The sequence below is a fragment of the Clupea harengus genome, chromosome 22, assembly GCF_900700415.2.
Source record: "Clupea harengus chromosome 22, Ch_v2.0.2, whole genome shotgun sequence".
In the NCBI taxonomy this organism is placed as follows: Eukaryota; Metazoa; Chordata; class Actinopteri; order Clupeiformes; family Clupeidae; genus Clupea; species Clupea harengus.
The window spans coordinates 8,765,051-8,778,725 of NC_045173.1; the positions used below are offsets into that span (position 1 = coordinate 8,765,051).

The following is a 13,675-nucleotide window of genomic DNA, read 5'->3' on the forward strand; positions in this document are numbered from 1 at the left end:
ACACACACACACACACACACACACACACACACACACACACACACACACACACACACACACACACACACACACACACAGTTCCCAGATAGGAAAGCAAAGGAATCTCATGGAATGTCTCATTCTTTGTACTCCAGAAACTGCTGCAGTCTTTTCCTGTGATCAGCAGACATCTGCACAGCACTGGAAGAAAAAAAGGAAGATCTCCTAAAATTAACCTAAAACAGGACACATTCCATATAATTTAAGAACTAACCAGTATAAGAGTTCAGCTGCACACAAAGGGTATAAGGAACTTGAAATGACATTAGCTGATATAAGAACGGGCATGCGCCACATTATGGTGCAGTGGAGCTAGCCGTGAACTTGATGGTAATGTTTGTTTGTTTGTTTGTTTTTGTTTGTTTGTTGAGGTCTGGCAGAAAATGCATCCTGGAACAGTTCCTCGAATCACTACTTGTAGGTCAGATCTGGTTTTAATTATTTTGAATGGTTACAAACCTTGGTGGGTTGAGAACCACCTAGTACCAATATGAGCGTTCTTATGACTGCTTGGCTTACTTTAAGTGCTCCCCAAAGGTCTTGGTTATCCTGTAGATGGAGGTTTTGAGTGCAGCCCTGACAGAGAAGCGCAGGGTCTTGTAGCTGGAGTCTCCCATGCTGCAGGTGGACCTCAGGGGCTTGCTGGATGCGTGGGGCAGCTTGAAGTGTCTGTCCACAGCCTAGAGTTAAAAAAATAAAACAACAACAAGAAATCAGTGAGTGGTTGTGTGAGCTCTCTACTGTGCGGATTCTCTATATTCAGACTGTTAATTTCTAGCCACAAGTCACAGCTCATTTTCTGCTGAAGCATAGGCCCAACTGGTGGTGTACATTATTCTTTATTAGGCATGAAGGCATGTTTTCAAAAAACCTTATTTGGTTGCAACTGCTTATGGCCATGACTTCTAAGGCAGACAGAGATCACTAGCACAAAAACTAAAGCACCCATGCACTTTGTGTATTTTGTCCCGTTTCCATCACTCAATCAAAACATAGAATTTGGTAAAGCTTGTAAGAGCTTAATTACTAAGCATCTGTTTATTCTGACATATCCATTAAGATGCTGCCAAAACCTTAAAGACCCACCCAGAGTGAATTCATCTGAATTAAGGAGCATGGTTAGTTCAACTCAAATTTCCCAACAAAATCTCCAATCCCATAAAACTTTTTTTTGTGATTGTTTCTTTATGAAAGAAATATATGTAGATTAGAAACGACAACCACATTGTCAATTCTAGCAACCAAAAGCTTTAGCCTGGTTGTCGAGCCTGGAAATCCCTTCCTCCTACTCATGTTGAGCCCTGATGATATGATGTTCAAATGCTAAAACACGTTAGATGCTTCAATGTCTTGCCTCTTGCAGCACCAGCATGGTGTTCAGAATACTTGGTAGCGTAGTCTGCACAACCCCAAAGCGGTCCTCCGAGTACGAGGCTGCCACCAGATGGGACAGTCCTGAGATGAGCAGATCAATAAAACACAAATTACCAACCTACAAAGGCTCACAATTCAATCAAAATCAATGACATCTCTTAAATCACAGGGGCCATTAATATGTAGAAAGGCTCATTGTTTAAAGGTCTGCACACTATTTGCAAAAGCCCGGCAGTTTTTCCGTGCTGGCTGACTTTAAGCCGTTTCAGATTACTCTAAACTTGAACCCGATGCTATCACTCAAGTCTTACTTTTCTTTAAACCTACACCGAGGAAGACAAACTATGTGATCAAGTTACAAATGAGCCTCAAACCTTCTAAAGCCCATATGTGAGCTTGGCTGTCAGCAAACAAAGATTGGCTGGTTGCCTCTGGAAGCTGCAAAACAAGAACAACAAAAACAGAGAGATATACAATATATATATATATATATATATATTCCCAAAGATTCCAAAAGTTGCTACATATAAAATAATTCATGTTTGATGCAGATGATTCTTTTTTCTTCAGTAAAAAATACCCCATTAGAACCCATGTGAAAAGAGGTCCAACAACTGATATGAAAAAATTATGAGATTAAGGTTATTCCAGACATGAGGAGATTAATTACATTAAAGGTGCAGTCCGCAATTCTAATCCCATACACTTTTTGTCATATTCAGCGAATTGCTCCAGAAGGTCCTCTAGCTGTTCGTTCATTGTTTGCGCTCGAAAAGCTATGCTATTCGAACACAATCCTGGCTCTGTAAATGGGAATCAAACATAGTGGCTTGGACTGAGCCATAAACAATCCCAGCCAATCAGCATGGTGCTTCAGGAGCGCAAAAGGGAGGGTGTAATTTGATTGGCTGTTGAACACAAATATGAACAACCTTTCGCGAAACTGAATTGCGGACTGTATCTTTAAAAGGCCTTAAATTCATGCCAGTGTTTAAATCTGTGCAGTGCCATTTACAGTTATTTGCTTACAAGAACGGTTTAACAACAACCCTCTTTCACATGACTACCGTGCCTTAACTTTGGCACAAACTTGATGTGGGATGAGGTATACGGATTATCTGTAGTTTTAGAGATCGTCTGTAATACTGTACAAACTTCACACAGAAACATACAAACCACGTGGGCACTGGCACAAACTTAGGACCCTAAGAGTGTGAACTACATTCAACTGCTACACATCAAACACTCAGGAGAACACACAGCGCTACCAACACCGTACCCTCTATCCATCACATCTACTCTATAGCATTCCCCGCATGCAGAGACACTGAAATGCAATCGCATGGGCCGCATGGACGACAGCAGTGCACGGATTCAATTCAACGGTAGCTACTGGGAATGGAGCATGCAAAACTGGATTCATGTTCCTCCAGCATACCTCTGCCCAGGGCACACCCACATGCAGACTATCCAACCTTACCTTGTTAAATAAATACATAACCAGCACCCTCTTTGCCATGAAACTTTTAACCTGAACGGGACAATGTCAAAGTGGAAGAAACAAAAATTAAAGCAAACAATACAGTAGTACAGGATCAGCTGAAGAGTGTAGGGTATGTGGTTTGGACGGGGTGTTGGGAAGGGTCGAGGCTCGGTACCTGCTCCTTGCGGTTCTGTAGCCACTGGGCGAGGAAACTGGGCTTCTGAGAGGCTGGAGGGGGGCTGGCAGCGGGCACAGGAGCAGGGCTGGCAGCGGTGCTGCCGTTGCTCTGCGAATCTGAGCAGCAGGAGAAAAAAAATATATATAAATGATAATTCAGTCAATCCATGGATGACAGCAGAGTGAAGAGAAGGCGCACAACAGTGGGTGTGCTCACGTCAAGCATCTCCTCATGAAGGCAGAATTGAACCGTTTCAGAGTTTTTGCTTGGTGTAATCGTCTGGTTACACACCCTTCACACATCTGCCGCTAAGAATCACCTATGCTAACCCAGCATTCCAATTCCATACACGCTCATTAACGGCATTAATAGCCAAGATATGGAGGAATGCTATTCAAGTGCCTGTGTCTGACCTGTGGAGGCACTCCAGAGCTTGGCCCCCCTCCTCATGACATGGGGGCTCTGCACAGCATTGAACCAGGGCGAGTTTGGCTCCTGAAGAGCCGTCAGACGGCGGATGGAGGGGGAGGAGAAGGGGCTGTCCAGGTCAGGGGTGAAGGGGATGGTCAGGGGGCTCTGCAGCTTCCCTATGGAGGAGCGCTGGAACACGGACCCAGGTGTCTTTAGATAGATGCTGGGATGAGGCGTCTTTGGCAGGTCCACGGCCCCTGAAGATACTGCAAAGCAGAGTAATGTGAGAACAGGGGCAAGTCAGGAGAACTCAGTCTAGTTCTTCCCACCAGCAGGATTTACATACAAACACATTCATCTCAAACATGTCAATATTAGTGTCGCCTGTATCAGATAAGGCTTGTAATGTAAATAAGAAATCCCTGATTTAGGGAGTTCCTTACCAAGAGGACTTGTGGGGAACATACCATTCTCTCCACACACCTCTAGAACATAAGCCACAAAACAAAACTGTGCTGAGCTTGTCATCGGCCTTCGAAACACTCTCAAAATGAGTACCTGAGCTCCATGACTTGGTTTCACTGCCGCTGTTGGACTGGGACTTGGCCCGGCCATTGGAAGCTACTGCGTCATGGTGAGCCACCAGCTTCTGGGTCAGCTCAGCCAGCAGAGACAGGCACTCCTTACTGATGGCATTCCAGTTATGAGGGTGGCCACCTGCAGCACCACAGGGCAGCATATTAGGTTCAGGAGACCTTTGTTTCATTTACTTTAATAGAAATGCATTACTGCCTGTTTGGAACTTTTGTATACCACATTACTCTGTTCCTGCTAGGTAGTCAAAGTCAATAAACAAAACCGATGTTCATCTCAAATCAACATACCCTTTCCTTTTTCATTTTTTTCCTGTGTACTGATTAATTTCCATGTCCTGGGATCCAATTTGTGACCTTCTATGTTAATCACATGAGGTTGAACGCTACCTCAGTTTAGCTGACCACATGCATACCTGGCTGACTGAGACTGAAGACCTCAAGTCTTCTTGTGGCAGAGTGCTGGGACAGAAGACACAGGTCCTGCAAGGCTAAGAACTGAAACAGAAAAAAACACCACGGCAACCGAGCGTTAGCAATGATGTCAAACTGGCTGTCAAACAACTTGTAATATTGGTCTTATTACCTTCATGATGGCTGGTTCCTTGCAGGGTAAGATTTTAGAAAGGCATTCCTCGGCTTCCTCAGCAAAAGAAGGCTGCACTGGAAAACTGTACATCTTTGGAGGCATGGAGAAAAAGGTCAGTTAGGAGCTCAAAAATCATAAACTTCAGAATATGTTTTTGCTTTAAAAAGCATTAAAACCACCAATACCTCTGAGACGTAGACCCTGAAGAGCAGGACCGTGATGAACCAGGTGAACAGCAGGAAGGTCCCACTGATCCACAGATGGTAAAGCAGAGACAAGTCAAGCAGCCCAGCCAGTGTGTCCAGACCATGAAGAGAGCTGGAACAGTAAAACAGCACAACTGCAGAATCAATAAAGGTCAGGTACAGAGGGGACAATGAGAGTACTGCCATTCATTATTAATTAATAGTACTGTTATAATGTATTGTTATTATTATTATAAATAATAATAAAAACAACAACAACAACAACAACAATAATGAATTGTCTTTAGTTAATGCTAAATGTGTTTTGCAAGTCACTTTGGACAAAAGCATCTGCAAAATACTGTAATGCTGGGAGGCTGCAAAAGCACTTAATTCTTAAATTTGCTAGTAACTAAGGCAAGATTGTAGTCAAGTGTATACATCACCAATTAACTGCCTCTAAATCCTTTTTTGTTTAACATGTACCTGTCCTCCTGTAGATTGAGAGTTCTGCAGATCCATGTTTTTGGGGCATGTCCTGAGGGAAGAGAGAGTTTAAATGGCACAGACTGAATATGAAATCTATTTGAGCATGGTGAACAAAACAAAATGAGGCTTACCAAAAAAGAAGTAAAGAACTAGGTAGTTCCTCAGTGCGTACATGGATTGCACAGCACTGCATTTCACCACAAGAGGCAGGGACCCCTTAAACCACAGGTATTTATATTGCTTGGTGGGAAACAAAAAAAGCAAATAAAAAAACAGCCATCAGTTTTAAATTCAACATGGTACTAAAGGGTACTAAAGGTACTAAGGGTACTAAGGTACTAAAGGTACTAAGGGGACCCCTTAAACCACAGGTATTTATATTGCTTGGTGGGAAACAAAAAAAGCAAATAAAAAAACAGCCATCAGTTTTCATTCAACATGGTACTAAACGTACTATTTAACTCTGACTGCAACCCATACTGAGCACACACGGCCCGCCTTAGTCACACTGTCCAGTCTAGATACCTTTCTAGGAGTGAGATTGTTTGGTATGGACTTGTACCTGTATGACAGGGAAGGACACATAATTCATGTTGTGCACAAGACCAAGAAGACTGTGGCTGTATCCCATGAAGGCTCCAGACAGCAACATGAGCAGATGGTATTCATTCAGACACATCTGACTGGGATCTCCACTGTCATGAGAGAATACAGGAAAATACTTCAAATAAGGAGTTTCCCCAAAACATTAACACACTCAAACGCATAAACTCTGAACTGTTCAAAGGAAACACTTTATTAAATAAATAAACAAATAAAACGTCAAATGTCACCACCAACTCACCAACCCTTAGGCTGTTTAAATTAAATTATGAAATCTAAAAGCAACATTTTTGCATTTTGAGAACAATGATCAACAATATTACAGTTCAACAATCCCTCTAGCTGTGAGCATCTTACCTCTCAGTCTGAATGCAGGGGGAGCTCAAGGTACGGTACCTGCCTCCTATGGTGATGGCGGCACACCATGACACCAGCATCCCCACTGATGAGTGCACCAGAGAGTGCATACATTGCCGGGGGTGGAGCACTTTCCCCAAGAGGGCAATCCTTGTGCAAGGGATACAGGGAACAACTGAAACAGCAGAGGAATTCCATGTGAGAAGATCATTCCATAGAACATACACCAAAACCCATACTGATTCTGGTAGGCCCAGAGGTAGACAGCATCCAAAGAAATGTTGGTGGTTGTTGCTATATTTTACCTGTGTAGGATTCAAGGTTGAAAAATCCAATCACCAACACCACTCCGGAGAGTAGCACGAGAGAGAAGATGGTACTTGAGGCGGTCAGAAGAGCTAGTGAGTCTGACATAACAAAGAAGCACATTACGTTCTGAGAGGGCAGTGAACAAAAGTAGATAAGCGCCACACATTTGCATGAAAATCTAGAAATGTACACATCTCATGTCCTTACCTGATATCCACTGAATGGGATGGAGTAGATTGAATCTACTCAAGAACACAAAAAGAGCTGTGGTGATTGGCGTTAGCAGCACAGACCAAGCAATGCTGGCTACAGCTCTCCAACATACCACCTATAAATGTAAGGTATTATAGATCACGTAAAGAGGCATCATATAACTTTAATGACATGCAGTTATACATCATAGAGGAGAAACTAAATGACTAAGCTTTCTCTAGCTTGTTAACATTAAGACAGACAATTGGTTCACAGGTCTGGGCAACTTGACCACTGTCATCAAGAATGTACCATATGAAAACCTGGCCAGGTAACCTAGCTGCCGTTAAGACATTTAGCGATAGCTAGTTAACTAAATTTGTAAAACAAGCCTTATTTTAGCTTCTAAAAGCACAAACCTAACTTAAGTAGCCAATGCAGCTGCAAACTGATTAGCTAACGTTAGCCATGTTGCAGTTCATAACATGTTTGCTATTCATAACCATAAGCTCACAGCGAAGGATGTCAATATTTCTACTACGATTAACTCTATATTTCTACTGACGACAGTTAGCGACATTGCTTTACTTAACGTTCGCTTACGTATAACCATCTATCTATACGTCTTTTCTAACTTTAGTTCAACCTTCCATTGAAGTAACGTTAGCTACTGCACAACAAATGAGACTCAAACATTATCATTACATGTAAGTACACACTTACCTTACGTATAAACCAACTGTTGTGTTTAAAAGAAAGCATTGTTCATGTCCATATAATTTCCTGGGTAGGCTTTTGAACAAGTTCGCTAACTAGCTGACAAATATATAAATTGTCAAATTTCCCAGATCGCGCCACATGAACTCGTAGGACCTCTCTAAGACCCTTACCAATAGCTGTCTGAATCACTGCCTGAGAGATACATTTTAAATAATTACACACATCACTTGATTAAAGAAGTATAATATTTATGTCACACAGACTGTTGGTATTTACAGAGATCAGCAAAATGTAACAATAAATAAAAAACATAGATTAAGCCCTAACTGTGCTTTTAAAAATGAACCTCGGGCAACCATACAGACAAGACAGCCAAACTCCGCAGTTTAAGAAGTTAGACTTTCCTAGGTAGTGGTGGCGTGAATGAAATGTCACTAAAGCAAAGTAAATTAATTAAGCATATCGTTAATATAATTGTGGCAAGAATGGGCGACTTCAAGGCGAGGATAAATCAAAACAACAACTGTAAGAATAAATACAATGTCTCTGGAATCGCAGTGGCATTTTCCACTTTCAAGCAACGTTACTTTGTGTCATTATGAACTAACGCTGCCTTTTCTCATATGTGATTTCCATTTGATAAAGCGGTTATGCTGCGTCTGTCCAGTCCTTTAACAATCCTCTCCGTCTCTCTTCGTAGCGGCTTGGTTTCAAATGCACTGGCGGGTAGTTTTTGCGAGGAATTAATGGACATTTCGGTTTGAACAGCTTTGTGTACTGCTGGTTTTTGTCCGGGTCTTTGGGGAATTGCCGGTAGAGTAAGCTGTTCCCTCTGAGTCTTTTTGTCCTCCCATAATTTAAGCAAGCGTCGCTGATTATTGGTCATATCTTTCAAGCTTTGTTGTAATGATTGTACTTGATCCTCCAACAGCGTTTTCGAAGTCACGGTATTTGCCAACTCTGAAGTAAGCTCATCTATTGTCAGGCTTAATTTCCCTGCTTTCTCAACTAAACAAGAGCATTCGCGGTCCTTCTCGTGTAGGTCATTTATTATATCCCTAGTGGTTTTGCCCTGAAACTTTGGACTAGATTCCAAGCCAATTTCAGCCCGAAGAGTCTTGACCTGTTTCCTCAATTCTTTATTATCCACTGTCAATGTCTTTAATTTCTGTTTCACAGCCTCCGTTGACCTCATTCTTGAGTCGTAATGTCTCATCTTTTCTCTCATCACGCTTTCTCGGTGTATCGCCTCGTCTCTGTCTTTTCGGCATTTTTCCAGAAGTCTTAATGTCTCGTATTTGGAGACTTTTTCCACTTTGCCGTTTGATGCCATCAAATCACAATCCTTAGTCAAAATGACAGCATCGATCGCATGGTGTAGCCTAGCAGAGCTTTACAATTCCTTAGTCATGCCAAAGTAGCCTACATTTTAGTAGAACAGACAACGACTTAGCAGGTATGTTAGAAGTCTAGACCCAAATACTATTAACCTTTTCCAGTATACAATTCTGCAAGTAAATGGTAAGAAAGTTATCTGCAGCACCGTCTTCAGCGTTTGACATTCTTCTTCTGAGGTTGTCAACCAGAGCGCCAGCACAGGTGTAATTCTAAGCTTTGGCTAGGATGACCATTAATTAGTGCGCACCAAAAGTTGACACAGTTTCAAGTGACACGATTTTTCTGTTTTCTTAATTACAAAGGTTATGCGGTCATGGTTAGACCATGAAGGTCGTAACGTGTTTAATGGAAATACTTTTGCATTTTAGCCAAGAAAGATATGCCTCACTTTCCATTGCATCTGATCCAGACTGCACAACAAAGCCATTGTACCTGAAGTCTCACTCCTTCAGCTCAGATTAATCAGACTGGTGTCTTGAGAACAAACAGCTAAGCTCACTAGGCCCTCTAGATAATGCTGTTACATTCATTCCTTTACATTTTTAAACCATCCTATAGAAACAAGGGTACTGGGGTACGATTACAGTTTTCAAGACTGGTTTATTTAAAGCGACTTCCCTTACAGTTAATGTATACGCTGTTCCAGTATATCTTGTCTTATTGTGTAAGTTGTTCCAGAATATCTTGTCTCACTGTATATGTTGTTCCAGTAGATGTTCTCTTACTGTAAACTGAATCCTTGTGGGATCAGGTGTTCCTGGGATCAAGCCCTGTTACTGTAGTTATATCTAAAACTTGCAACACACTTGCAATTTGCCACTTTTGGTAGGAGAGGAAGTGATGTGCGAAAATACACTAAATTCATACTTTCACCTCATTAGAGAAGACAACATTCAAAATGTGCTGTCTAACCAACGTGTTTATACTGTAGCAGAGTAACAAAATCTTTATTAAAAGTCAAAAACATTTGGAAGTAAAAGGAAAATCATTTTTAAAAACTGTACATCTACGTTTTGGCTGATAATTGTTGCATTACAAAGTACCACGGCAGGGGAAACACTACCCAAATGCCCAGGCATTATCAATTACGTTTAAGCTCTGGCTTACCATCAGTAGTTAATCTTCTGAAGTTGTACATGACATGGATGTGACCCTTAACCAAACAATGTCACTTTACCGACCAGCTATGAAGCCCATACAGATGATTTCCAATCAATCACTAGACTAATATGTTTTTACTTTGGCTCACAGTATAGCTACAGTGACCTCCCCATAAAAGTGTTCATTTATGCCATTCATTCTTTTTAAATGTTATGTCCTGCTCCAGGAATACCTCAAGTTAAACTATCACATAAATATTTTAAAACCCTGCTATATACATAATTACACATCCCAGTGTAAAATGGGTGGTTCAGTAACAATGAACCAGGCTGTGAGTAAGGCAGTTCAGAATTCAGTGCTTGTGCTAGCCATGTCCCCACACAAATGCACAGTCTTACCAGCACTCAAATAATGGCTGAACAGACAAAGCTTAACAAGGACACTGACAGCACGCATGAAATCCAGACGACAATGACTTCACCACAGCAACCTGATTCTTACTAATAAGGCAACTGGAGAACCTGCAATTAAAGGAGAATAACACTTGCTTTGGAAAGGAGAAATTATGTCGAGGAAGTCTCATCTCAAGTGATAGTATGTCAAGACACCAAGGCAATTACATATCATCAAGACAAGAGGAAATCATCTAGTGTGATATTAGGTGTCACACAAGCATGAATTGAAACCCTTAAGAATTTAAAGGATGAACTTTGTCTCTCTGGGGAAAGGATAGACCTCTGAGAGGTTGTAAGTGTACATGCAGCTGAGAAGTCAAGTTTAATCTCCACTGTAACATAAATACTGTTTACCTTAGACAGAATTAGATATTTAAGTGGTATTTATCGTTGATACTGCCTTGATTTCTTCTTTCTGCCCCAAGCTGGAAGTGTTTTCATACTCTCGAGTGCTGAAGAAATATGCCTGGGGGGGAAGAAATAATATACTGTTTTATTTATTTCTTCACTACACACTGATGACTAATTAAATCAATCTAATCATTGACATCTGATATACACGAGGACATGATAGTAGCACATTAAATCTAGGCAGTGGACAAACTGGACCATTTCCATGCCTGTCACCAATATCGGTCAGTGTTTCCAACTATAACAGTATACCTGTCCTCACGGAAGACTTAATTTGACACCCCTCTAGGCTAATCCTTTCACACACAAGCACGAAGCACCAAAATGCAAGCATCGTGTGGCCAGAGCGAGACAACTGGCTTCAGCGAACTATGTGATTGAGGTCCACTTAAGACAGGCCTTGACATCTAAACCTGTGTTGATGTGACTGCATTGAAAACACAACCTACGTTTAGAACCTGTATAAAAACAATTTTAAATGGAAAAACAAGATGTGTATTTCAAAGAATTGTTGTTACAAACTCAATTAATTCCAAGATTTTTCTACGTGTGTCTAAATTTCTTTCTGTCAGACAAGATATTTACCTTGCAACCCACTGCTAGAAGGACATGGAGAGCCACAATAGTCACGATAATTGCAATGGCGACTCGGGGGCGGTCATCTCGAATGGCAGGCCAAAAGGTCATTACTAGAACTGATCCAGAGAGACAGAGAGCCGCAACAATGGAAAACCACCTCACCCCTTCACTTGGTATGATCCACAGCACCTGATACACACACAACAGTCAGTCAGTCAGAACAGATGTCACATCCAAATATTTGTAGGTTCACTACATATATTTTCCAGAATTTGCTTTCATCATACATACCACAGCTGGTACGTAGATGGATAGAGAATAACCGTAGACACAGACAATCTCCAGGAAGGAGTAGGACACAGAGTTTACAACTTTGCTGTTGCGCCATGTGAGAAACCCCCACAGAGCCAGTGGAACAAGCCAGGCATAGCTATAGATTGCGGTAGCTGCCATGGTAACTGCGTAAAAATGGATGCATTTTAAGGTCTGCACAAAAAGTAAGCCTATGTTTCAACAGTCTTCAAGAAATTTCAAAGGTATGTGGCAATGTGGTGTGCTAAATTATGTGATAACTATATCGCCAATTAAACTTTTCATTTTGGACAAAAGAGTCAAACCCAAAACAGATTTTGGCCACACATACCTTTCCGAAAATCAGGTACATATTTAAACTGTGGATTGCCATGGTGCTTCAGGAAGGTGGATATATTCCCACTTATGGCAATGGCGAACACAAGAGTGGCACAAATCCAGAAGGGTCCTGAGGGCACATGAATCAGCATTTATTGGCTTTTTGTTTACATACTATGAACCATAAAATGATGAATACATTATTCCACTCACCATAAAGATCAGGATTACTGCGTATGTGTAAGCGGACAAAGTTTTTCCCCCGCCATGGCAGTATTGATCCAAATATTCTATCCTTCACCTGATAACACAAAAGGCACAGTAAATCTACAAAAGAGGCTGTCTATATGAAAATAAGCTCTTGCTACTGGAGATTGAGGACACTCTTGAACAAGCTCTCATTGGACAGCTTACCTCCTGTGTGTCCACATCAAAAAAGGTTTGGTAGTATTCAAATGTCCAGAATGGTGCATTTTTCCTTTCATTGGAAAGTAGCTGAAAGAACACGTTTCAAAGTATTTTTTAAAAGGCCTCAGCACAGGCACCTCATTAGCAGTTTTCAATGTTTTCATGAGCATCCAACTCACCTCTGCTTTGTCATCATCAGTGTCAAGTTCATCATTCCCCACCCCCAGAGCAGCAGGTCCGCCGGCCTTGCTTTGATTTTGAGGCTTCATGGTGCCTTCCATGTTTATAGATGTAGAATCTCTGGTACTACTTTGGGGGTCTCCATCCTCGCCAAACTCTAAGAAATGAAAGGTCAGACTAGTGGTCAGGTCAGTGAATATGGGATGCATACAGTACTCTGTACCCTTCATGATAGGGATGAATACATAAATTGTACTCATAGGGTGATCTGAGAAACTCACCTTGAAACTGAAGCAAGAAATCGTTGTTCGCCATTGTTACTAATGGAGAGATGGAAGAGAGGGGCCCGTGAAAGTTAGTCAAATTCTTTACACTTGCACTCGTTGCCCATTTTGATAATGTTCATGTTCAAGTCTCTTATAGTCGATGCACACAACAGAAATGCATTTAGTTTGATGATGAAGTTCAGTTCACAATTAAGTTACCATCTTCCTGCTTGGAAACTAACAAACAAGATAGATACTCGCACTATTACTATACATATTAATGACACTGTAAAAACACTTATCCCTGACCGTTGATCCTGGTCATATAATGATGACAGCTACCACTAGCAATGTGTGCTATCTGTAATCATGTGTTCCAGGATGTTTGCCAGGAACCAAAAGGCTACGAGGGACGTAGATAGGCAACTAAATCAAAGTTTAGCCAAATGTTAGCTAACGTTATGCTAGGAAGCCTAGACAGTTAGCTACTATGAGTTCAAATACCAAACAGTACCAGTTCATAATCTGACTATAACTCTGTACTGGTTCCAGTAATGTCAATAAGACTAGCGTCAAAGTTTTGTAAAACTTACCCGTAGACCAACTGTAAGCGCAGCGACTACCAGATAAGAGCTAGCGATAGAGACACAGTAAAAGGTAACAGCTTACGGCAGCTAACAACAATACACATCACATCCGATATTTAGCTATCAAAATAAAGGCTA

The 13,675-nt window shown here is 41.3% G+C and overlaps 3 protein-coding genes across 4 annotated transcripts; all 3 read right to left on the reverse strand.

Annotated features, from left to right (window-relative positions):
* Positions 1-3: 3 nt before the first annotated feature.
* On the reverse strand, positions 4-7,679 carry ndc1 (NDC1 transmembrane nucleoporin). Its single transcript, XM_012837033.3, has 18 exons — positions 7,526-7,679; positions 6,818-6,938; positions 6,607-6,708; positions 6,302-6,476; positions 5,904-6,036; positions 5,473-5,581; positions 5,339-5,390; positions 4,853-4,985; positions 4,665-4,757; positions 4,495-4,576; positions 4,044-4,202; positions 3,488-3,751; positions 3,072-3,190; positions 2,894-2,944; positions 1,788-1,851; positions 1,394-1,494; positions 559-719; positions 4-180 (listed from the first exon to the last, which is right to left on the reverse strand). Exons 1-18 carry the CDS (start codon positions 7,562-7,564, stop codon positions 117-119), a joined length of 2,022 nt encoding a protein of 673 aa, XP_012692487.2. The 5' UTR covers positions 7,565-7,679; the 3' UTR covers positions 4-116.
* Positions 7,680-7,756: 77 nt separating this feature from the next.
* zgc:113691 (uncharacterized protein LOC503529 homolog) lies at positions 7,757-9,771 on the reverse strand. The gene has a single exon (XM_012837036.3). It carries the CDS (start codon positions 8,853-8,855, stop codon positions 8,142-8,144), a length of 714 nt encoding a protein of 237 aa, XP_012692490.1. The 5' UTR covers positions 8,856-9,771; the 3' UTR covers positions 7,757-8,141.
* An 80-nt stretch (positions 9,772-9,851) lies between these two features.
* Positions 9,852-13,642, reverse strand: yipf1 (Yip1 domain family, member 1). 2 transcript variants are annotated; one of them, XM_012837035.3, is made up of 10 exons: positions 13,544-13,642; positions 12,966-13,004; positions 12,684-12,841; positions 12,511-12,591; positions 12,310-12,397; positions 12,110-12,226; positions 11,758-11,924; positions 11,473-11,655; positions 10,831-10,942; positions 9,852-10,542 (listed from the first exon to the last, which is right to left on the reverse strand). In XM_012837035.3, exons 2-9 carry the CDS (start codon positions 12,997-12,999, stop codon positions 10,850-10,852), a joined length of 921 nt encoding a protein of 306 aa, XP_012692489.1. In that variant the 5' UTR covers positions 13,000-13,004; positions 13,544-13,642; the 3' UTR covers positions 9,852-10,542; positions 10,831-10,849. The 2 variants fall into 2 exon arrangements, with proteins under 2 accessions (XP_012692489.1, XP_042559042.1); XM_042703108.1 differs by having other exon boundaries at positions 9,852-10,942.
* Positions 13,643-13,675: the final 33 nt, after the last annotated feature.